The 25,496-nt window shown below is 39.4% G+C and overlaps 1 protein-coding gene across 2 annotated transcripts in view; it reads right to left on the bottom strand.

The window, feature by feature from the left end:
• FRMPD4 (FERM and PDZ domain containing 4) overlaps positions 1–19,506 on the bottom strand; it is a 370,005-nt gene extending 350,499 nt beyond the window's left edge. For both annotated transcript variants that reach the window (XM_089511611.1, XM_089511613.1), the window contains exon 1: positions 19,380–19,506. In XM_089511611.1, coding sequence (XP_089367737.1) covers positions 19,380–19,477 — 98 coding nt within the window. In that variant the 5' untranslated portion in view covers positions 19,478–19,506. The remainder of the gene's footprint in view (positions 1–19,379) is intronic.
• Between the last annotated feature and the right edge of the window lie 5,990 nt (positions 19,507–25,496).

The following is a 25,496-nucleotide window of genomic DNA, read 5'->3' as shown; positions in this document are numbered from 1 at the left end:
CAATCTGGCATGTGAAATAACCTATTTTTCTCCATCTTAAGTACTGAACTATTAGTGAAAATTTAGCATCCATATTTATGAAAGATACCAGTTTTTAATTATAACTTCTGAGAAGCATATGTTCTGCCATGGAATAAATTTTATTCTCAAAATTACCTGGTGATTTTTTGAGGGGCAAAACGTAGGAGGAAGTAGCAAATGGGGCCATGCCCTCTTTGGTCTTTTAGGACACCTATGGTTGGCTACTTATTCCCACAATCTATCGTCATCCAGTGACAGTAACTGAGTGGAATTAGGTTTGTAGCATATGACGCAAGGCCCAGAATAATCTAGCATTATGAAAATATCAAATTTGTGAAAGAACTGTATGGTATGATTTTTTAAATTATGTTTTCTGAATTCAGTACCCAAAATACATTTAAAATATCTTCAATATTGAAAGTTTTTCCATTGCAGACCTGTGTAATGGGGCTGAAGGGGATACTAATATGGCTTTGTTTGGCCTACAAAGGGGAAACTTATATGGCTTTGCTTGGGCTAACTTAGAAAAATGCTTGCATCCCTTTAGAATTCTGTGCCATAGTTTCAGAGACTTTCCTTCAGAAAAACAAGCTGACACAGTGAAGGTTGCACCCACTGTATCTTCATGCTCTCTGATATGTAAGTGTTCAGGGCTTTCTGATAACAAGGAATAGGGGTTGAATTGTTTACATGAAAGAAGTCTGTAGATGGCCAACTTTATGCCAGGCCTGAAAAGATAAACAAAATATCTGCTAGAAATGTTAGCAGGATGGAAAGTTACCTCGGCACTTCCTCAACGTATAAGTGACTTGGCAACCATGAACTCAGGGCTCCCAAGTTGTGATGAAAACTAAATCTACTATAAAGGTGTACACATACACAAACAAAACCATAAAGCCATGAACAGGAAACAAAGGGAAGATAGGAACAAAAAGCTCTATGCTGATTGATTGATGTGTGGAGCCCGTTTCTAGCCAAGGTACAGATCAGAGTTAAGCCTCTACTTTGGCTCATTCATTCACATCCAGCAGCCAAGGGGTTGACCCTGATTGACAGGTTTTACCTCCCTTTTTGAGATCCTGGAAAACTGCACAGGCTTCTGTGAAGGGGAAAGTTCCATTACTCTGCCTCCCTCTGCCTTGTTGCAACTCACAAATGGCTCTCCCTGCTACATCAGAGAACACTTTTTACATAGCAACTCCATTATCATGACTACACAATCCAACAAATATGCACTCTAGTGTGCTATCTTAAATTTGGTGTGAGTCTTATGACATCTGCATGCTTATCACATCACAAAACCTCAGTTCCTTGGATTGTCAGAAGACAAAATCGAGGTAATGATCATTTCATAGAAGCTTCTGTTTCAACGCCTAAAGTCATATTTTGAATTCAGTCAAGTAATTTTCAGAGCATCCAGAACCATAAGCAGATAAATCTCTCAGAACATTCCAGAAACCAAGTACAACAAGACTTTATAACTGGACTGTCATCCATCAGACATATCTATCATACACAACATTGTGTACTTATAAGTTGAGCATTATTGTATGAAACCATGAACTCTACCTTCTTACTTGTAAAAGAGTGTAAAATCATGAAAGTAAAAGCAGCTCTAACAGAAATTGAGGAGGGATATTGGACATATGACTCTCCAGCTGTTGCTGCAATTCCTGTCATTCCCGGACTTTTGTTTTAATTTTTCATGCTTTTTAACATGATCACACATGTACAAAGGGCTTGTTATAAATCTGTTTTGTATTAAAAATGCCAGGTTTATTTCTAGTGGTGACATCCAAAGTTTGGAATTCCCTGCCCAGAGAAATTTATCTCACCAAGACACTTCTGCCTTGATGGTATTTTTGAACACTAATCGGTCAGTCAGTCAAACAATGAGTCTTGTATTTCATTGTGTTTGTAAGCCACCTTGAACTTTTAGGTAAAGTGGGACATAAATAAAATTGCTTTTGCCCGATTCAGAATGACAGTGTTTTTCTTGACCTTGAATCTAATAAGAATCAAAAGAATGAACGGTGATTTAAATTAAACCATTTGTCTTAAATGTCCAGAGGATTTTGATAAATGACCAGTCAGCTGCTGGCCCCTCGCTGTGATAAACAGGATTTATCCATTAGTAATTCTGTTCATTATTAAGCTGAGTCACTTATGGCCAAGATCCTGCACTATCTATTGTGCTCTGCCTTGTGCTATTTTTCCCAGTTACTAAGTTTCTGTGTGGACAAGCCTGTTTGAAAAAACAAGGACATTCTCCTCTACCATACACTGGTACAGGGTACCTGGGTACCATCCCACTGCTTTTCTGCAATACACTGGAGGCCTGGGAGGGAGACAGCTGCTCTTTATTTCTGGCTATAGCTGGATGGTTCTTGGATGCCCTGTAGCCTCTACAACCACTAAATGGCTGAAGGGCACCTGCCCTTTGCTACAAGCTTGTTGTATGTGGCATTGCACTAGAAAATCAGAAACACTCCCTTATGCAATCACCACAAAGGGACACACATGTGTATAAAGCACTTATGTGCCACCATCACATTTCGGCCCAAATCTTATCTCATTTTGGAAGCTAAGCAAGGTGGGTACTTGGATGGGATATCACCAAAAAATACCAGGAGATAGAGATAGGAAATCATTTCCCTCAAACCCTGAAGAGTTACTGCCAGCCATAGTTGGGCTTCATGCACCAATGGCTTGCTTAAGTACAAGGCAGCTACCTCACAAAATTATTATACCACAGTCGTGGAAGAAAAAAATTTCCAGCTAGATGAAAAATGTTCATTTTCTTTTCTTTTTAATAATTGTCACTACAGTGTTTCATCAGAGGTATTTGTCTCTTTTTCTAGCATGAAAAACACAATCCCAGTGGAAGGAAGGCAGGAAAAGCCAAGATGAAGTTTCTACCTACAACCTGGTGAGACTGAAATACAGTGCCATCTGGAAATCCTCCAAAGCTGTGCCTGATCCTCATGATTTCCCTGTCACCCCACTATGTAAAAATATTACATTAGGCCTGCACAATTTGTGAATCACTAAGTTGAAAGCTGCCCCCCAGGTATGTATTGAAACTGCAACGTGCTTGACTGCTACATTGCTTTTCACATTCCTTGGCAGACAACATGTGTAGTGATTGTTGACATATTTATATTCAGGCTGTTATTTTTGTCATGCTTTCTGCTACCCATAATGTAGAGAACCAGGGTAGGAAAACTTTGACTCCCCATATATTTTTGACTACGGGGCCATTCCCACTGGGCATATAACGTGATGTATATCGCTGCGATTCTGACTTAGATTTTTTTTCCGAGTCGTAATCGAATTTGACCCATCATTCCCTTTAAAAACGGGTGCAAACAGACCCAGTTTTTTTAGCCCTGTTTTCATTCCCATTGGTATTTTCCCCGTGGCAATTTGAAGCAGGTTATTTTGCTCCCCGTCCCCATTGCCCTTCTGGAACCTCTTTTTTTAAGCACCTGTCAATCAAGCGCCTAAGCGCTTGACGTCACAGCCAATCAGTCGCTTAGGCACTTTTCCCCTCCAGGAAAGGGAGAAGGGAGCCTCTATTCCCATCAAATCCCTTTGCATCCCAGGCTCTTCTGTGTCTTCCCATAGTTCCTCTGGGAAAGAGAGAAGGAGCCTCTATTCCTCCCAAATCCCTTTGCCTCCCCCATTGCTCCCTGGGCTGTCTGGGGGGCAATCAAGCAGGCATGTAATGCAAAGCCGTTCTGTTGCTCAGGAGCTCAGGCAGAGGCAAAAAAATAAAAAATACTAGTTAAAAATGGTGTTCAATGGGTCTTTTCACACGTCAGTCTATGAATGTGGAGCAGGGGGGAGGTTGCAGGGGGCGTAATGTGTTTACTGCATTTGGAGGTCAATGTAGAGCGATTGCCTTACCCTGCTTCCCACTCCACCGGGGGAAAGACTATGTGAATGGGAGAAAATGGCACCGGTAATGCAGGAAAGAGAACAAGCGGGTGACACCCCCAGGCCAGCCCCTTGAGCACTGCTCCTCCCATCCCATGTTCCCAAATCAGACACCCTTGTCATTCCCATTCATTTGCACCGAATCAGACTCAGGAGTCGCAAGAAAAACCTCTAAATATGTGCACCCTTTAAAAATCGGTTTATCCACCACTGATTCGGGTTTTCCAAGGAAAACTACTAGTTCTAAGAATTAGGCACCTGAGAATACAACAATACTAGGATGATAGTCTAGCTAAAGTTCTTGGGCTTTTTTGCTATGGGAGAAATATAATAATGTAGCACATAAATTGTCTTTAAAAAGGCAAAGAAGGATTATCATTGAATGAGTATTTATCTCTTAATAGTAACCTGATTCTCTTTTTTCCTTCAAGTACATAATTTTCTGCCTTTCCCCTTCTGCAGTTTTATGCATCACAAAGAGATGAAAGAAATGCAGACAAGATGTGTATTTCAGATAGATCTGTGTGTCAGTGGGAGACTGGCTTATAGACTGAGAAATAAGGCTTCAAATATTTTCTCTGATTACTTACAATTGAATAAAATAGTCTATAATTATGCTAGTTTTGAATTTATTGAAATGGTTCTTGGCAAGTCACACCATCAGCTCAAGTGCAAAGAAAACTGAATGCATATAAGAGGCTCAGACCCAGCTTTCAGAAGAAGATAAGTTCTGATATACGCCTATAGAACCCTTTTCAGGACAATCAAATTAAAATGAAGTTAGTTATGAAGACAACTAATAGAGAGGACCCCCCACCCTCCTCAACATAATCTCAATAATTACCATAATTTGGTAAGAATGGTTGTTGGCAGCTTCCATATTAGTGCAACAGTGAATCTGTTCTGTGCTCTAGGCCAAATATTAAAGGAGCAAAAGGAGTGCTGATGGAAAGTTTTGCATGTTGGCTGTTATAGCCAAAGAAATCAGACAGCTGCCCATCCCTGAACCACTTTTTTTCTCAATAGGTATAAAGAGATTTACATGAAATAAAAGTGAGAGAAATGATTCTAGAGCAAGTTGACAAACTGAAATTAGAGAAGTTATAAGGTCTGGATGTCTGTTTATGTTCTTTATGTATACATTACATGTTTCCCGTCTTTCATAATATAACTCATTGGAATACACTTGCTGCAGGACCAATCATACATGGAAACATCAAGTGTACTGTAATCTCTGCTGACTAGTGTCACTGTAGTCCACAAACTAACTTTTCCAAGCTCTGGACCAGATCCAGACCTCTTGTTGCATCATGTGACTTCAGGCCACACTCTGCACATGGTATGCCTCTCCAAAAGTCCTGGAAGATCTCAAATGCAGAATTTCTCACAAAATTATGCAACTAGTCAATAGAACCAGCAGTTTTATCAGACCACTGGAGAGTAGCCAATATACCAACAGTTTTTACAAAGGTATCGGAAATAAATAAGGAAATTTCAGTCCTTGACACTACTATCTGTTTTAGGTAAACTATTTAAAGTATGATTAAAGTTGGAGCCACTTAACATGTTGAAGAACAATTCATGCAAATTACAGTCCTGTATCACAGATTTACAGAATTCTTTAAGGGTGTCAACAAGTGAGAGTCAATGTGGTATAGTGGTTATAGTCCTGTATTGGGATTTGGAGGTCTGAGTTCAAGTTGCCACTGAGCTATGAAACCCACTGGGACTTGAGCTCACTAAGCTGCTGTGTTGCTGGAGTCACATTAAAGAAATGTAAACCACTCTGATAGCCTTTAGGGCTGAAGGGCGGGGTATAAATACCATAAACAAACAAACAAACAAACAAACATACATACTGGTTTGGGAATATTCATTATGACACTTCTCTGCAATAGCACTAAGGTGCTTCTTTGCCAATCTGTTCCCACGATTTCTTCCACACAGCCTCCATAACCCCACTTTTCTGCCTTATGTCCTACTCAGCCTGCCTTTCTGTTTTTATTATTTTTATTTTTACCATAATTGCACAATTATGGCAATGCAATTTTTTAAAAAAAAGGAAAAGAAAGGAAAAACAGCTTGCTTAGGAATGGGGGGGGGGGGATCATACTCCTTCATACCATGAGACTGCTTGAGAGACAGAACTGCAGTGGGAGGCATTTGTCACCCAGAAATCAATAATGGAAAAGAATCATGATTGGGAGACATTGATGGGTTTTCCTGGTCATTGTAAAGGAGCGCTCCAGGAACAGATGGAATGCAAAATAGCAGCAGGACAAGCAGGACATCGTAAAATAAGTACCAGCTAAGGATGTTTTTATGCTGTTGAAATTCCACTTTGCTATCCACATATGATATTCACTAAGTCTCAACTGACCCATCTCACAGGAATCTTCTATCAAGAAAGCAGGCAGCAGGAGAGCTATGCTTCTTCTGAGCTTGCTGTAGGAAAAGTGGGATATACATTATAACTAAAAAATGATTAAACCAACATATTAAAGATCAAGGCTGGGAAGCTAAGCCTCCATGTGTTTTTGGCTGTATCCAGTATAACAAGCAGTGAAGAATCATTGGAATTTCAGTCCAACAGCATCCAGAAGGCCACAGTTGCCAACCACTGATGTAGGCAGAGCCAGTCATGTACAATGTTTTGTTATTGTGTGCCTTCAAGTTGTTTCCAACCTATCACAGGATTTATTGGCAAATTGTGTTCAGAGGGGATTTACCTTTGCCTTCCTCTGAGGCTAAGGGAGTGCGACCTGCCCAAAGTCACTCAGTGAGTTTCCATGACTGATTTGGGATTTGAATGCTGGTCTCCAGAGTCATAGTCCAATGCTCAAACCACTAGAATCACAGAATCATAGAGTTGGAAGAGACTGAAAGGGCCATCCAGTCCAACCCCCTGCCATGCAGGAATTCTAAATCAAAGCATCCCTCTAAGGAAGGAGACTCCACTACACTCCGAGGAAGTGTGTTCCACTGTCGAACAGCCCGTACTGTCAGGAAGTTCTTCCTAATGGTGAGATGGAATCTCTTTTCCTGTAGCTTGCATCCATTGCGCCGGGTCCTGTTTTCTGGAGCAGCAGAAAACAAGCTTGCTCCCTCCTCAATATGACATCCCTTCAAGTATTTAAACAGGGCTATCATATCACCCCTTAACCTTCTCTTCTCCAGGCTAAACATCCCCAGCTCCCTAAGTTGTTCCTCATAAGGCATGGTTTCAAGGCCCTTCACCATTTTAGTCACCCTCTTTTGGACACGCTCCAGTTTCTCAATGTCCTTTTTAAATTGTGGTGCCCAGAACTGGACACAATATTCCAGGTGGCACTTGACCAGAGCAGAATAGAGTGGCACTATTACTTCCCTTGATAAGTTGGCTATCAACCGTGGAACTAGCTCATGCTTAAGACTTTCCTAAAGGCTTTAATTAAAGCCTCTGGTGTAAATGTAGCTGTCATGGAATAAGAGCTGGGGTTTTCTTATGGAATGTGTTATCTATTTAAATATTAGAAAACCACCACCTTGAAATCCTGATAAGATGAATGGCTGCATATAAATGATTTAAATAATAAATAAATGATGCACCAAACAAACATTACTGCTGAATTAAAGCATTAAAAAAGACATATATCACAGTAGAATGCAATCATGTAACTAATATTGTAGCTGGGCAGCTACTAAAACTATAAAACCCTTGAATATCCAGGTCCCCTCAAATGAACAGCTGGTGTTCCCAAAGAAAGATATATGTTGGTTATTAAAAATTTAAAGCAAACAGCTGATATCTTGGTGTCTAGCTAGGCACATATAATGCAATATGGAGCATACCAGTGAACATCATCCAGAATTGCCATCCTGTTCCCAGAAGGGCTTGTGATCCAATAGAACCCTCTGCTAACGGAAGTAGAATGGCAATCTTGTTAATTCTCTCTACCCTCTGTGCCTTTTAAAATCTGCTCTAGAAGGTTTCAGAGGTCTGAGAAGCTCAGCAAGTGGTAAACACTACTTCAGAATCAGGGGGAAATATCAAAATCACTTCCTTCTTCTATTAGTGGAGACCAGATGCAAAATGGATGCAACCTAATGTTTCAACAGTTGGCTACCAGAAGCTCTCATATTTATTCATACAAATATAGATTAATAATAATCCACTTTGTGGATTGTAGACAACTTCTGTCTCTCTATATATATTATATGTGTGCAGGTAATATACACACATGCATCTCAAATTTTAAGAAAATACAGAATGGCGTCCACTCTCCAAGTTCATTGCTCAGAAACAGGGTGTGAGCCTTCAGATATTGTTGAACTCCTTTTCCCATCAGAACTAGGTAGTAGTAATCCATCAACATCTGGAAGACCTATGGTCACCGTTTAAGAAAAGTCACATTAAATATAGTGTTGGCAATGGAATACCTCAGTGTGGCTAAGAGTCAAAAGGTGCGCTGAGCTATACAGAATATTGGTGCTATGGAGGAGAGACATTAAAGCAAAACTGGGAATTTATGGCACACAGCCAGTGTGGTCAATGACTAAAGATGATAGAAGTATGATGTTCATCTGGTACAGTCATGCAGCAAAAGAGCCTTCTTCTTCTTTTTCATTTTCTTACTTGTTTGGAGTGCACAACATTATGATGCAAACATCAGACAGGTATATACAGATTATATAAACCATTAATGATAAATTATGGTAGAGAGGAACACAGAGATGTTTTTATAAGAACAATGCTCAAGTTAATTTAGCTATAACTTTCTTTGTGAACACATCAGACAGACTTCTTTAATCTTTAAAATACATACCTGAGAGCATTCAAAAGCTCCAATTAAAGTTGGTATAAAATACATTTTAAAATATTGCTTTCCTTAGCAACAGCAGTTGCATGGGGATGTACTTTGGCCATGTTAATACAAATCATGAGGAGGTCTTTGGTCTTTGGTTAAAGAGACATATCTTTTTAAAAAGCATGTTTTGTACATTCAGCATGGAAATAAGACTTACATAACATCACCAATGAAACTAAACCTCAGTTTTCAACAACTGTGGGGGTGTACTGCTAAAGCAGTTCATTTCAACATTGAGCCAGTTACTTTCAAAAGCACACCCATAAATACAGTGTGCTTTGAAGAATATGTCGGAAGAAAATATGTCAAGAAATAAATCAGAGAGAGAACGTTGAAAGAAAAGAAACGGGAGCCTCTGAGAGTGGCCTTAGGTGACATGAGAAGCACTAGCTAATGTCTCTGTGTGTGCACACACGTGTGTGTGTATCACACTTCTGCTCTCACATTTCCACTGTAATCCGCACAGGAAAACTCATGCACCAATGTGCTTAGCTGAATCCCCTACACAAGTAGAAGAGAAGCTCATAATCTGAAACCGTTTGACACATATAAGTTTATCGCACCAGTACCTGTAATATTCCCATAGAGTCCCTGTAATGTTCCATGGAGAAACGATATGGGAATGGGTGTTACTGCATTCTGTATTTTGTAACGTAATGGTAACGATATGAGAACACATTTTATAGCACTGTATATATTGTGTTTCCATTACTGTAACCGAGGTCGTTCCCAAGCAGTTCTTTTTTTTTTTTTTTTGCACATGTATACTGTTCTAGCAAGGATTTTAGTCCCATGGAAGTAAGTGATGTCATCACTCTATGATCTTATCACTTCATGGGTCTGACACACACACACACACCCTGGCTCACTGGAGCTGTCCATAAAGGAAGACAGGCAGGGAGAGAAAGGCAAGATGGAGCCAAAGGGAAGGATTCATGGTTGCCGAGGAGGAAAAAGAGGAGGAGGAAGAGAGCCGGCCAGGGGACACCTCTGTTTTTTGGGGGAACCTTGCCCACTCTGCTTTTGGAGGGGGCTGGTCCAAGGCACCGAAGTCAGAGGGAGAGAAGGGCTGTGACTCAGAAAGTTTGGAAAGCAGGAGGCTGCAGGGAAATTCACACAGGCAGAGACATCCCTCTCTGCCTGCCTGTCTGCCTGACACACATGTGCGCACATGCGTACACACAAACAGAAGCATCCCTCCCTGTCACACACACACAAAAACCTCCTTGCCCTGAGAGTTGCTCCCTTTTCCTGGCTTCTCTCTTGTCTATTAGGTGCTCAGTGTACATGGGGGAAAATTTTTCCATCCAAAAACATGCTATGGAGATGTTTATATCCTGATCATTCTTTATCTCTGTAAAAAAAGTATTAAATGAATAAAAATATAATTACATTTTAACACTACTTGTGGCACCCTCCCGTTGAGGAACAGTAGAGATTGTAGACATTCTAGAATGGGAGGGCAGGAAATTGTCCTAGCCAATCAGAACACACTTTGAGCACCAAATGGGATCTGGATGGGAACCCGGGCATACAATAAAGTGTGTTCTGTTCCGTTCTCATTTAGTACCCAGAACATTGCCAGAATGCTGTGCGATAAACTTAAATATCAGTGCACCTGAATGAGGGGAGCATATGGAAGGGAATTGTATGGTTCTCCAAGTGCTGTTGGATTGCAGCTCCTAGCAGCTCTCAGCAACATCGGAACTGGTGAGGACTGCTGGGAGTTGCAGTCCAACAACATCTGGAGGACCATATTAATGCAGATCATGAGAAGACTTAAAGCTACACTGATCCCCTCCCACCAACTAAAGAGAGACTGGTAGGGCTAGCTGCTGACATCCAAGATACCTGGGCAGGGAGAAGGGGCACACAACAAAGAAGTCTGCCTTTTCTGGAATGGTTAGGTTTTGCACTGTACTGCTAGGCAGAGCTGTCATGAGGGCCTTGGACCAACAGAGATGCTGCATAGCTTTTCAGATGTAGATGGTTCTCCATAGAATCAACCACCCAGCACTTGAAAATATTACTCTCCCTCTCCCTCCCTCCCCCCCCCTCTCTCTCTGTGTATTCCAAAATAAACCCTTGACTTTGTGATTTTATATAAGAGATGCAGCTGCTGCACCACTGTATTTACTGTGGCTTGAGCATCCACTGATTGAAACCATAACCCAGTGAATACCAGAGGTCCACTGTAATTTAAAATCTCAATTTTCCACAATACAAATTTTAGGATAGATTCACATACCTGCCTTTGAAAACTGTCACTGTAAACTATTATTTTATCCACCTTGTTTTGTTTTCAGTTATATCCATGGTCCTTTAGTCAGTAGTACAGAATCTGTAGCACTGGGAACAGGATGTGGTGTATCACTGAAAAAAGACTGTTTTGCAGCTCTCTCTATCCCAAAGTGCAGAAGTAGATTCTCTCTGTTTAGCAACCAGCAGCAACATTTGTTAAAGGGATTCCGACCTAGTAAGTTAACAGGCACCTTCCTCTGTTGGAAGTTTACAAAAAAAAAACTCCAGTGTGGAATTCATAGATTAATCAGGACTATCCCTACCAAAATGTGGGCAGTTGGAGGGTATTCCATCTCCTGAGTCTCCATGATACATGGTTCCCATTCTCCCAATGCCATTCTCAAGGGCAGACCCACACAAAATGAACTTTAGTAGTCCACTGGTGTTTTTAAAATGTCATAATACAATGAATACATTGAAATATGCTGAATACAACAGATACACACACACATATGCAGCATTTAAATAAAAGATATCAACAGAAGTTAAATAGCTAAAGTATGATAAAATTAAACAGGCTTGGTTCAACACTGGAAAAAACATCAGAATTGCCAGTAGGCAAGCCTTTCTGAAAGACTATTCCAAAGTCAGGGTACAACCACTGAAAAGGCCATCTCCCAAATAACAATCTAGGATTGAAAAAGGGCTTCTGATGATGATTTCAAAGTAGAAGCAGGCAGATGTGAAGTTAGATTATTTTAAATCTTATCCTCTAACATACATGCAGTGTTTTATGTACTCAGGAAGGGTGGGGATTAAAAACTATTTAAGTACACATTTCTACAGTTCAGGGCTGTTGTATATCAATTTCTTTGTGAAGGCAATCAGTTCTGGCTTGATAAGTTTTCTGAATACAAAGTACAAACCCAACAGCACCTTTGTTCTGTATTCAGCTGTCACTGAGGCTGACATCTTCTGCAAACAACCACAGATGCAGATAACTTATTTGAAATATTTATGGGGGGGAAAACCTGCTGATAAAAAGAGTGACACATACACCAAAAACAACTACAACCAAAACTCTAAATAAAAAAATTAAAATCAAGCTAGGATTTCAAAAATCAGAAGAAGAGAATGAGAGTGAGAGATGGATGAATTAGTATAGAGTTCTGCACCAGGTAGACAACTGTGACAAGCCCAAGGGGCTAGCTAATACTTTGTTCTGAAAATGCAGCCATATTGCTTATTTTAAAAACTGAACTAATTCACTCACCTTTTTTGGATATTAAAGGGTAATTTAGAGACGTGAAGGCAAACAACAGCAACAACAACAACAGATGCAGAAACAACTTTTAAGCCCAAATTCAGTGCCAGAACCACACTTTTCTCACCCACTGCTCTTCACATTATACAGCATGTGGATTCTGTAACTACTTTGTGCTATTTGTGTAAGTATGTTGAGAGAGTGTGATTTGTCCAAGGCCACTCAATAGGTTTCCATAGTTGAGCAGGGAGTCAAATCCTGGTCTCCCGGAATCCTAGTCCAAACCTCAAACCACAACACCACATTGATTCTGACAGATATTGATAGGAATCCTCAGTGATGTATTCAAGTCTTTTACTCAAGTCTCAAGTCAAGTCTCATATTTCTACCTTCATGTCTCAAGTTGAGCCTCAGGTCCTCACAAGATACTTTCAAGTCATGTCTCAAGTAGAGTTTCAAATCTAGGAGCCAACTTTAAAAGGAAATAAAGGAGGCAGGGGGTGGGTCTTGCCTGCTGCTTGAAGTGAATGATGTCAGCAACTTGGTCTCAAACGTATAAAAGTCACAAATTGAGCCATTGAAGCAATTTGATTTTGGAGATTATCGCACCCATAAATCCCACCAGGAAAGACATGGGATTAAAAAGTCAAACACGAGTGTTCTCATACACAGCCGTGGCCAGGCGAGTGCAACCCGCATGCATCCCAGACCCCAGCCACGCTTATCCAGATGCTTTTCAAAAACGGGAGCTTTGAAATGTTGGAGTTATGCTATTAAATTTTTAGCACTACAATGGGAGAACATGGTCCCACAGAGACATATTTTGTTTTATAATGCACACAGAATTAAACCTATAATGTAGACATTCTGTAGCATTAAAACCAGCACAGATGTAAAAACAAAAACAAAAAAAGTATTCAAATTTGAGCAACGGGAATGCAGAGCTGTCATTCCCTGGTTGTCAATAGACTGACCCCATTCAGAGAAAACAGAAGATGTTGGAATCTTATGGGGGATCCACAATTCAAATAATGTAAATGTTCTTGCTCCAGTGGGAAAAGGTTAACTACCAACCAACAGGATTACTGTCTTCTAGAGAAGTTGGTGAGAAATAAGTATGAAGCAATAGATGCAGCCAGTAGGGAGGAAATGGTGAGGGGCATTTGGATAGGGAGAGGGCTCAAGTTACCACCACTGCCTTCCTAGTCAAGATAAATGATCTATTAAATCGCAGACATCCCTAGCTCTTCAGTTCCTGCTCTCTGGGAGGATTGCATTAAATTCAGTCAGCAATTATCTGTAATGTGAGATAAAAATCTTTACTCTGAGAGCAAGCTCTAAAAGGTCAAAAATGTAATCACTGTCTTCAAAGGGACTTTTTAGCGTATGCTGGACAAATGAAGAAAGCAATCTAAGTGCACTGCAACTTCCAGGCTGGCTGCATCGCACAACATCAAATCCTAGGGCTTGTCAAGAATTGTGGGAAATGCCACAAGAGAACTCTAATGGGCTTTGGATCAGTATTTTACCACTATCCTTTCCCTGAAAAACTCCAGGTTTTGTTGTTGTCTTACTTGTAGCCTTCATATCTAATAAAAGAAATGGTGAAGTATATAGAAGAGAAATGAAAGGTCATTAAAGCAAGTCAGCTGAAAATTAAAATTGTATATTCTGTTTCACTTCAGGGCTAGCCTAGACATGACTACAGATATGCACAAAGCAATCACTCTCCAGTTTTGCTTTGCTCTGTTTTGTTTAGTTTTATTTTGAAGAAACATTTTCAGCTTGCTGTTATAGAGACACAGGACATTGTTCTGTAGAAAATAGTCACAAGCTGCTGTCTGCCCTGTTAGGAAAATTAGAGTTTGGAATAAACTACATTTTGGACTATAGATCCCAGGTGGTTGGCAGATTCTGGGAACTGCAATCCAAAACCACATGGTTGGTTTTACTAATAATAATACAAGAAAAATGGTTAATCATCCTTTCTCCTATTCAGTTCTCATGTTGATTCCCCTCCCACTGCTTTATTCTCAGCTTTTTTAAAATGTTCTAACAAAGAATTATTTCCCTTTGTTCTCCCTCTGGGCTGATAAGCACTCTCATTTTGGGAGAAAGGCAATTTACAAATCAAATATATTAAATACATACTAAATAGATAAACAACACACACTCAGCCTTAAGACAATAGATTTTTAAATTCAGCATCCTCTAACTGAGGCATACAATCTGGAATGACTTCAGAAAAGGTAAGAATTGTCAACACATGGCTGGGAGACAAAGGAAATCAAGTCTGTTTATTCTCACTGTAAATTTAGGACCCTCCTTCTATTTTTATTATGTTTTATTAATACCTCAACTTTCTCCCTGCACAGGATTTAAGGCAGCTTAAAACCATGTAAAACAAAGTACAACTAAAAACTACTAATACAAAAGTTAAAAGAAATTAAACCACAATTCTATTAAAAAGTACAAGTTAAGAATAATTTTAAAAATCATATTTGAAACATAATAAAATATAAACGCAATACTTCCATTAAAAGCTTCATCTGGTATAATGAGTTAAAAAAACAAAGACTGTCTAAATAGGGAGGAAACCAATTAAATCTTCCATAGAAGGGAGTTCCACAACTTGGATATCATCTCCATATTAGAATTACTTGCCACTGCTTAACAAAGATGTGGAATATGAGATCTTGCAGATATTATTGGACGAAAACTCCTGTGAACCCTCACCACTGGTTATGCTGGCCACAGCTGATATGAATTGCAGTCCAACAGGGATGCCTGGGGTAATGGACAAGAACATTATGATATGGAGAAGCTTCTGAAGTGATATCAATCACTTATGTGTTAAATCCACATCTATCCTGGTTCATAACAACTGCCAAAGGAGGCTTGGCTAACTGGGTGGTGAAGGCTGTGAATATTTATTGGTTTGGGTTTTTTTTGAAAGTGGATTTTGCTCTAATACCTCTGAAAGAAGCAATCACAAGACTTCTGCTGGGGAAAAGAAACACTCCTGGATCCTATCACCCTAGATAACTCTCTCCGAGTTTCCAATCGTCTTTCTTAGGGTCCCAGAATGTAACATCTTGGAATACCAAGGGATGGACACAGGATAGATTTGCAAATAAGTTAGTAAAATGTGGGCTAGACAATATGACTGTTATATGGATTTGTCTTTGGTTGACTGGTAGAACCCACAGAGTGCTCAACAATTTTTCCTTGTCATCCTGGAGAGCAGTGACTATCGGGGTCTCACAGAGTTCTGTCCTGGGTTCACTATCTAGCATCTTTAACCTCAACATCTTTATCAACGATCTGGATGATGCAATAGAGGGCATTACCATATTTGCAGATGACACCAAATTGGAAGGGGTAGCTAATACCTCCAAAGGACAGGATCAGAATTCAAAATGAATTCAAAAGCTGGGTGAAAACTTACAAAATGAATTTCAGCAGGGAGAAATGCAAAGTACTACACTTAGACAGAAAAAAAATGAAACACACAGATGTAGGATGATTGACACTTAATTGAAAATGGAACATGTGAAAGAGATCTACGATTCTTAGTAGACCAAAACCTGAACATGAACCAACAGCAGAATGTGGTAGCTAAAAAGGTCAATGCAATTCTAGACTGCATCAGTAGGAGTGTAGTGTCTAGATCGAAGGAAGCAATAGTACCACTCTATTCTGCTCTTGTCAGATTTCACCTAGAATATTGTGTCCAGTTCTGGGCACCACAATTCAAGAAGGATGTTGACAAGCTGGAGCATGTCCAGAGGAAGAGGACCAAAATGGTTTCTAGACCATGCCCTATGACAGGTGGCTTAGAGAGCTGGGCATGTTTAGTCTGGGAACAGAAGATTAAGGGCTGACATGATAAGCATGTTTAAATATTAGAAAATATGTCATATTGAATATGAAGCAACCTTGTTTTCTACTGCTTCAGGAGCAATGGGTTCAAATAACAGGAAAACAGACTCCACCAAAATATTAGGGAGAACTTCCTGATAGTAAGAGCTGTTTGATAGCGGAATATGCTGCCCTGGAGTGTGGTGGTGTCTCCTTCTTTGGAGGTTTTTAAACAGAGGCCAGATGGCCATCTGTCAGGAGTACTTTGATTGTGTATTATTGTATTTGAGGGGACTGGACTGGATGCCCCTTCAGCAATTTCTGAACAAGATCAAGGAAGAAAGTTTAATGCTGAACCTCAAGAAAACAATGAAAGATCTCTGATAATTCATCCTAGATAATGAGAAAATCAAAATAGTTAAAGACAGTTAATTGTTAATTAACTATTAAATAGTTAATTATTCCCATACCTGAGATCAAATATTGATAAAAATGAACTGTAGTCATGAAATTAGAAAAGACTACGATTGGGAAGGACAGCTGTGTGAAAGAACTAGACAAGAACTGGACAAGATTTTAATGTGTAAAGATATATCTCTGAACATTAAAGTGAGGATTGTCCAAGCCATCATATTCTCCATCACCACGTACAGATGTGAGAGCTGGAGAGTAAAGAAAGTCAATAGAAGAAAAATCAACTCATTTGAGATGGAGAAAAGTGGATGGCCAAGACAAACAAATTGATTCAAGCCCAAACTCTCCCTGGAAGAGGGAGGCTGACATACTTTGGCCATATCATGATGGGAAATGAATCACTGGAAAAGGCAATGATGCTTGGAAAGGTAGAGGGCAGTAGAAAGAGAGGATGGCCACATGCCAGGTGGTTAGACTGATTCAAGGAGACCATGGGCCTGAGCCTGCAGGATCAGAGCAGAGCAGAGGAGGAGAGGGGGCCTTGGAGATGTCTCATTCATAGGTTGACTCGAGGGCAGTCAACAACAACAGTAATGAAATACTGCATGAGAACAGGAATGCTCCCAATGGAGATGTACCTTTGGTTATCAAAGAATCTGATGCTTTAGCCAAGTTTGCAAAAGTTCCTTTTCTGGACAAATGAGCTGGAAGATCTTATGAGTTGTAACTTTTCTAGTGTCTTCCTTGTCAATGGAACTGCTGAACAAGTGGCAAAGCAACTTTAAAAATTCCATTTTTTATTTCCTCTATGCAACTGCTGCCTGACAAGAACGACATCCAAAAGGCAGTGTGAACTTAGGTGGCATTGCAGAAAGCCTGGCTTCTGAGGAGGTTTGTGAAAAACTCCTGACAAGTGGGGAGAAAGGTTAAGGATGAAGATGTGGTTGTGGCATTCATTTAAAATCCAATTCTAGAAGAACAGATAAGGGAAAGCAGTGCAGCAGAAGGTCTTAAATGGGAGGGGGGGAACGTGAGTGTCATACCATCTCAGCAGATGATGGTGTTATGGGAAAAATGACTGGCTTAGGAGAGGACAAGTCGGGTTTAAATCAGTGACAAAGATCCTAGAATGGGTGACTTTGGGCCAGTCACTCTTTCTTAAGCTACCGTAATATAATTTGTTGTGAAAATACAGCTGTGGGAAACCATATATGCTGCCTTTTTCAAAGCTTGAAAATGTTACTTTTTTGGACTACACCATGTAGTAAAAAACAAAAAAACAAAGGGGGGGGAGGGTTCCAAGCTTTAGCCCTGAGTTCCTTGGATGGGATGGGATTTTAAAAATTAACAAATTATAAGCAACAGATGGTGTTGGCTTCCATGTCAGTGAGAAGAGACTTTAAAGGACATACCTGGAGTCCTGGCTATCCCCAGAATAATTTTAGCACTTGGACAGCACCTTTATTTTTATTTTTTATTTTTTAATTTTATTTTTAGCTCCTTTAAAGTCTGGAATAAAACCTAGAGAAGATTCGTTGGCCCACTGATTAGGATGCCACTATATACCAATGATGATAAGAAAAGTTATATAAATAAAGGTGAGGATCGATTTTATTTTATTTTTTAAATTCAGTCTACAAGTCATTTAATTAGTCTCTCTCTCTTATTTCTTTGCACTTCTGCTGGCAACGAAGAAAAATGCCACAGTTCTTGTGAATAGTACTTTTAGCAAAATGGGAACAAATCTGTTCCATCCCCTCTATTAAAATTGCTCTTTTTATTTAAAACACTTCCATTCATGTCTGATGCTTTGATTTAAAAAACAAACATCAGGGTATGTGTGTGCATGTGTGGAGCAAATACATACAGTGCCATATTCCGTATTTAAACCATTTGAATGATGAATCAGCAATTTCTTTTTTTTTTTTAGTAGAATTGCATCTTTTTAAAAACACAATTAAAATATAAGAAAATATAAGAAAAACTTGACATTCAAATACTATTGCGCTGTCACCTTTCTGACTTTCCAGCTCCGGTTTTGCATTACATGTCATTCATCTATTATTGTTGTGTGCCTTCAAGTTGTTTCCAATTTATGGGATCCATAAGGCAAACCTATCACCAAGGTTTTCTTGGCAAGATTTGTTCAGAGGGGGTTTGCCTTTGCCTTCCTCTGAGGCTGAGAGAGTATGACTTGCCCAAGGCCATCGTGGTATTTGAACCCTAGTCTCCAGAGCCAATGCTCAAACCACCACACCATGCTGGCTCCATCATGTATCTATCCTGGATATTTAAAAAGTACAGACAGTATCCTTTATATTCTGTTACAATACCAATTTATATTGTCTGCAAGTTGCTTGTAGACTAATAAATAACGAAGAGAGAGAGAGAGAGAGAGAGAGAGAGAGAGTGATTATAACTGATAAAGTAAAAAAAAATTAATCACACTGCTATACAAGTGTTGATACTGCAAAAAATTAATACTACCTAACTTTACTTTTCTTCACAGTTAACTCTGTGTGTGCATGTGTGTGTGTGCATGCATATATATATATATATATATATATATCTCCACAGAGAGAAAGAGAATTTGCATCCTGCATAGATATACAGTCATCTGCTCAGTAGGAGCATGAGAATATTATCTCTACTTGTAGTTATCAGCAGTTACATAAAATGTCAAAGGGCCAAATGTCATTTCCTGTACTTCCATATAGCTCATACCGATTATACCATAAAGGATCATGTAGAAATTATGAAAGAACTTTGCAAAATGATATATTATTACTCACTGACAAAACTGCTTCTCTTCATCATCTGTGACCTTGGCAGTGTCCCAGGGAAGACAGAGGGTCTGTTGAATTTCTTCTTCAGGGAGCTCTCTCTCCATGATCTTTAGAGGTACAGAAATGTAGCCAATGTTTCTATATCCTTCCTTAAGCCAGTCAGAGGCAGCCTTGCTGTTAGTATTTTTCAGAAGGACAACAGCTGGGGTTCTTCACCAGGAAAGGAGTCAAACACAAAAATAGCTAAGAAAAGTGTGCGAGCATAACAGTGACAGAGACACTGATAAAAAGACAGGCAATAAGTGCTTGGAGACCAATCATATTTCATTATTCTGCTGGGTAGAAACAAGATATGCTTAAGAGGTCATGTGCTCTTAGAGAGCTTTAGAAAAGCAATGGCTCTGTCAGAAATCCCAAGAGACCCTACCCTCATCTCCTTTGCAGAAATATGGCTTTCCACCAAGGTTCAGATCTGACGTTCAGGCTTGAAGACAGCACCAAAATGCTGAGCTTCTTAAAATGAATGTTGATAAACCATAAAGTTTGCTTTTCCCCTAAATCACTTAGCAAAGCTGAGAATCCTGCCCTTCCTGTAGCACCATTTGAGGGTCTAAAGCTTTAAGTGGAAGAACCCTGGGACCAGCATCTAATACCTTCACCAGATAAGGAAAATTCTTGAGCAATAGCAATTTACTACAGGGATAAAGGAAGAAAAGTGTATGTGTATATGTGTATATTACATTTGAAGAGTGTCCTCTAGGAAGTCATCATCAGAGTTCAACTCTACTGAGAGCTAAGCTGTACTTTAAATATGCCATCCTATAAAACAACTTACAGACTTGCTATTCTGATGCCTCAAAATAATGTAACTAGTAAGCGGCTATAGAGTTGGAACTGAGTAGAATAATTCTACATGTTTATTAATTATTACATGCCTAAGAAAACAGAGTAAAATTGAAATGAATAATAAAGCTTAAATTTAAAAATTAGAATGTTGCCTGTATATAAGTAAAGAGAATATAGAAGATGGAGGAAGCAAGAACATTTGTCTGTCAATGTCTGACTAGCACACATCTGTATATAACAGATAGTTGTTGTTGTTGTGTGCTTCCAAGTCATTTTTGACTTATGCCAACCCATAGGAGAACTTATCATAGGGTTTTCTTGGCAAGTTTCTTCAGAGGGGTTGCCATTCCCATCCTCTGAGGCTGAGAGTGTGTGACTTGCCCAAGGTTACCCAGTGGGTTTTTATGCTCAAGCGGGGAATTGAACCCTATATAACAGATATGCATGTGAAATTGAAATGACACATCCAATATAGTTTGCCTGCAATTTAATAATAAGATCAACACCCTCTTTCTCTATGCTAAGGAGTTTTAAACAAGGTGTACATGCACTCTCTTTGCTCCATATTCTCATGAGTAGAAACACCTCATATACATCCGGACATTTTTGTGTTTGTTTATATATATATGTACACACACACACACACAGAGAGAGAGAGAGAGAGAGAGAGAGAGAGAGAGAACATTCCCCTTCTCATAAAAGAACATAGTTAAGCCTTTGTAGGAAAGGAACTCTGCCTGAACAGGACAGCAATTGAATTATGACAAATAGCCAGGATCCAGCAAGGCCCAAATGAAAGCTGCTCACCATAAAAGACAATAGTGCATGTACCCATGGTGCATGTGCCATGCCACGTTGCATGCACAAGCCCCATTGTTTTAAATGGGGCTTAAACATCCGTGGAATTTCACTTACGCAGGGGGATCCAGAACGGATTCTGCATAAGGGAAGGGCACCCTATACATGTATATAATTTCATGTGCTTAAAGTGAAAATTTGATAAGATGTAATGTTTTGAAAGAAACTTTTGAAATAATTTTTGAAATTTAAATTAAATATTTTAAAATTCAAGATTTAATTTTTTAAAAAAAACCTGGGGCCTCTCCTTTCTCCTCATGAGCCTTGCCTCATTCACACCACCTTGTCAGCATTTTAAAGGGATACAGGTGAACACCACAGCCCGATTCTCCCAGAAAACAGATGTTTGTGGAGCAGTGGTGTCACCTCACTTAGGGTGTCACCTGGTGTGGTCCATACCTCCCACACAACCTTAATGACAACCCTGAATGCATCAATCATCTAATGGACTAATTTCCAGAAGGTGAAATCCCCTATGCAAAACACTGAGAGATGCACATAGTTTTCCAAATACACCTCAGTGGTAGAATGCAAAGATATAGCTGTGTTAGTCTGTAGAGAAAGCTTGCAGCACCTTTGAGATAGGGTTGCCATAATTCTCTACTAAAAACTGGGACAAAATGTAGGACAAAATTTAGACCAAAATATAGAACAATTGTAGGATAAAATTTAGCCCAAAATGTAGTACATTTATGGTCCTCCATTTTTCGTAAATGTCCTAAATTTTATTATACGTGTATTGTTCCCTTTGGGCCTAAATATCCTGAAGTCACTGGATTCTTTTTGATATTGGAAGCTAAGCAGGGTCAACCCTGGTTTGTTTTTGGATAGGAGACCACCAACTGTGCTGTAGGTGCTGTAGAGGAAGGCAATGGCAAAACCACCTCCTGGCATTAGAAATAATCCTGGCCTAAGAAAACCCTATTTATGGGTTTGCCATAAGTCAACAGCCAACTTGAGGGTGCACACAGACACGTAATTCCCATTGTAAAAGTTATTATAAGGTTTTGAAGGAAAATGTCATAAGGGAAGTTATCATTATAATGCCTAAGAATTAGCGTTAGGTATGATTAAGCTAAAGTTAAGCATTTTTCAATCTCACAGAACTCAGTGCAAGAGTTAAGCATGGCCTTGATGTTTCTCCACTAAAATCAATTAAACTTGAAAGTGTTTAACACTGGCTAAGTGATGTCCATTAGTTTTATATAGCTTCTTTAAAAATGGAATAGAATATGCTTCGCAAATAATTGACTAATGAACAGAAAAGCTTTAATAGATTTTGTTCAAGATCTATCAGGTCACAAGTGAATTTGCTCAGGGTTTCTTTTGTCACTATTCATAAGTAGCTTTCAAAAGCTAAAACAAAGCATTTATAACGTTTTTAAATTGTCTCTGCAATCTCATGTAATTGGATTTCTGAATGGTGAAAAATGTGTGGCCTAACAACAACAACAACAACATGGATGCACTCTGTCTCTAATTTTCATAGAAAAGTAATGTTCCAGAAACCATATTCACATATTTCTAATGCAGTGGCCATATCCGTGAAGGAGAAAACCACACAGGATAGGATGGAAGGGATTATAAAAATATAGGACAGAAAATGACTTTCTGGGGAACTTTAAAATGTCAGCATCCCTAAAGAAGAGTGATTTTTTTTTAATACTGACCACGACCTTTCCTGGAGACTGGGAGGATTGGCCATTGTGCTAGGTAAACCTCATTAATACCTTCGAACAAAATCTTTCCTTTGCAACACTGAAAGACAGCTGATAGGAACACGTTCCATGAAATAGCAAAAACTGGCCCAGGAATGCCCATTGTCACTTTGATTCATTACTCAACAGACTAAGGCTGCATCTGCACTGCAGAAATAATCTAGTTTGACATCGCTTTAACTAACCTGGCTCAATGCTATAGAATTCTGGAGACTGTAGTTTTGTGAGAAATTTAGCCTTCTCTTTCAGAGAGCTCTGGGTGTCACAACAAATTACAATTTCCAGAATTCCATATTGTTGAGCCATGGAAGTTAAAGTAGTGTCAGACTAGATTACTTCTGCAACGTGGATTCAGCCAAAGAAACAGTAGTAATAACATTGCTAGGAGCAAAACAAAAAGCAAAGGTACCTATGCTGGCCATTAAAAAAAATCCAAAATCTATATTAATGTTGTGCCTTGTATTTTCCAATAATTAATTATAGCTTTCCTTTACATGGGTGTTTAAATTTCCTAATCTTATCTGCCTTCAGCATTTATGCATATGAAATAGCAACTTCAAAACAATCTTCATTGGTTGGATGCAAATTTTCAGATGAAATATTAGATGTTTCTTTTCAGATTTGCTTGGCCAAAGGAATATGAGGGCAACACTATTTATCAAATAAAGTAAATTATGCTGGACCATAATTAAAATTAAAATCTATGGTCAAGCAATATAACTTTTATAAAAACTAGTGAAATATTCACAGAATTGTGGCAAAGTTCTCAAGATCTTCAGATCTCTTTGTCAGGCCAGATTTCACAAAAAGAAGCAAGGAGCACACTGGTTCAAAATGCTCACTTGATAAGAGAGCTATTAAATCTGAATATCTCCATCCATCCATCCATCCAGTACCCTGCCTTTCTTCTTGTTTAGGCTCCAAGGTGGCTAGCTGAACATAGAGTCGAGGAGGCAGTACAGATTTCAAGGGATAAAGTGTCTATAAAGGGTCATGCAGGTTTGAAATTAGACCTAGGATTGTTGGGAGGGAGCCAGCATTGTCTAGTGATTTGAGTATTGGACTATGACTCTGAAGACTAGGTTTCAAATGCAAACCCAACCATGGAAACCCACTGGGTGACCTTGGGCAAGTCACATACTCTCAGTCCTGGGGGAAGGCAAAGTCACCCCCCCTCTGAGCAAATCTTGTCAAGAAAACCTTGTGAAAGGTTCGCCTACAGGTCACCATAAGTCAGAAACGACTTGAAGGTACACAACAATGAGGACTGCTGGAACAAACAAATGTATTATGGATGATTCTATGAATTTTGAAACTGTAAAATCCAGTTGTGGCTGGGTTTTTTCTCCAACCCTCTAAACTTTGGAAAAATAGACATGCTATCAGTCTGTGCTTTATAATTTACAGGAAAAACTTTGATTGTGCAGATAATTTTAAAAAAACTATGGTTCACTGTGAAAGAAATGGAAGTGACACAGCATTTGATTGTCCTGATGCATAATCTGGACAAGAGGCCACTGTCACAACCAAATATGAAGAAACAGAATTATTATTATTATTATTATTATTATTATTATCTTATATCCCGCCTTTCTCCCAATATTCTGACTCAAGGAGGCACAGATTTAAAACAATACAATTTAAAAGCAATACAACATTAAAATGTATAAATATAAAATTTAAAAAACAATTAAACAATTTAAAAAAGTTAGAATATGTTAAAATACAAACCTTAAAATTTCATTAGGACAACATTCCCAGCCCTTATCAGTTTGCAAAGGCCTGCTGGCACAAGAATGTCTTTACCTGCCATCGGAAGGACAGCAGGGATAGAGCCATCATGGCCTCTCTAGGGAGGGAGCTCCAAAGCTTGGGAACAGTCACTGAGAAGGCCCTTACTCTTGTTCCCACCAAACACACCTGAGAGGGTGGTGGGACAGAGAGAAGGGTGAGAAGGGCCTCTCCAGATCATTTGAATACTCTGGAGGGGCTTGTACAGGGAGATATAGTCCTTCAAATAGCCTGGTCCTTCAAAAAGCCATATAGAGCTTTATAGGTCAAAACCAGCACTTTGAATTGTGTCTGGAATTAGACTGGAGCTGTTGCAACAAGGAAGTTGTATGCTCACTGTAGCCAGCTCCAGTTAACAGCCTGGCTACAGCTCTTTAGGCCAGTTGAAGTTTCTTAGCACTTTTCAAAGGTAGCCCCACGTAGGGTGCATTCCAGTAATCCAGATGGGATGTAACTAAGGCATGTACTACCGTGGTCAGATCTGACTTCTCCAGGAACGCGTGCAGTTGGTGCACATAGATTTTAGCTGTGCAAAAGCACTCCTGGTCACCACTTAGCGCTGAATTCAGAAGTACCCCCAAATTACGAACCTGAGTTTTCAGGGAGGGTATAACCCCATCTAACACAGGCAGAATCCCTATTCCTGGATCCATCTTTCGACTGACCAGGAACACTTCTGTCTTATCTGGATTAAGCTTCAATTTGTTTGTCCTCATCCAGTCCACTACAGCGGCCAGACACAAGTTTAGGACAAAAATAGCTTCCTTGAAATTAGGTGGAAAGGAGTGATAGAGCAGGGTATCATTAGCATACAGCTGACACTTTACTCCAAAACTCTAGATGACCTCTCCCAGCAGTTTCATGCAGATGTTAAAAAGCATAGGGGACAGGACTGAGCCTTGAAGGACCC

Source organism: Sceloporus occidentalis, unplaced genomic scaffold, assembly GCF_023333645.1.
Source record: "Sceloporus occidentalis isolate IW3139 unplaced genomic scaffold, rSceOcc1.0.p SCAF_2, whole genome shotgun sequence".
In the NCBI taxonomy this organism is placed as follows: domain Eukaryota; kingdom Metazoa; phylum Chordata; class Lepidosauria; order Squamata; family Phrynosomatidae; genus Sceloporus; species Sceloporus occidentalis.
The sequence above is the reverse complement of the archived record's forward strand: the minus strand, read 5'-3'. Positions and strand labels throughout refer to the sequence as shown.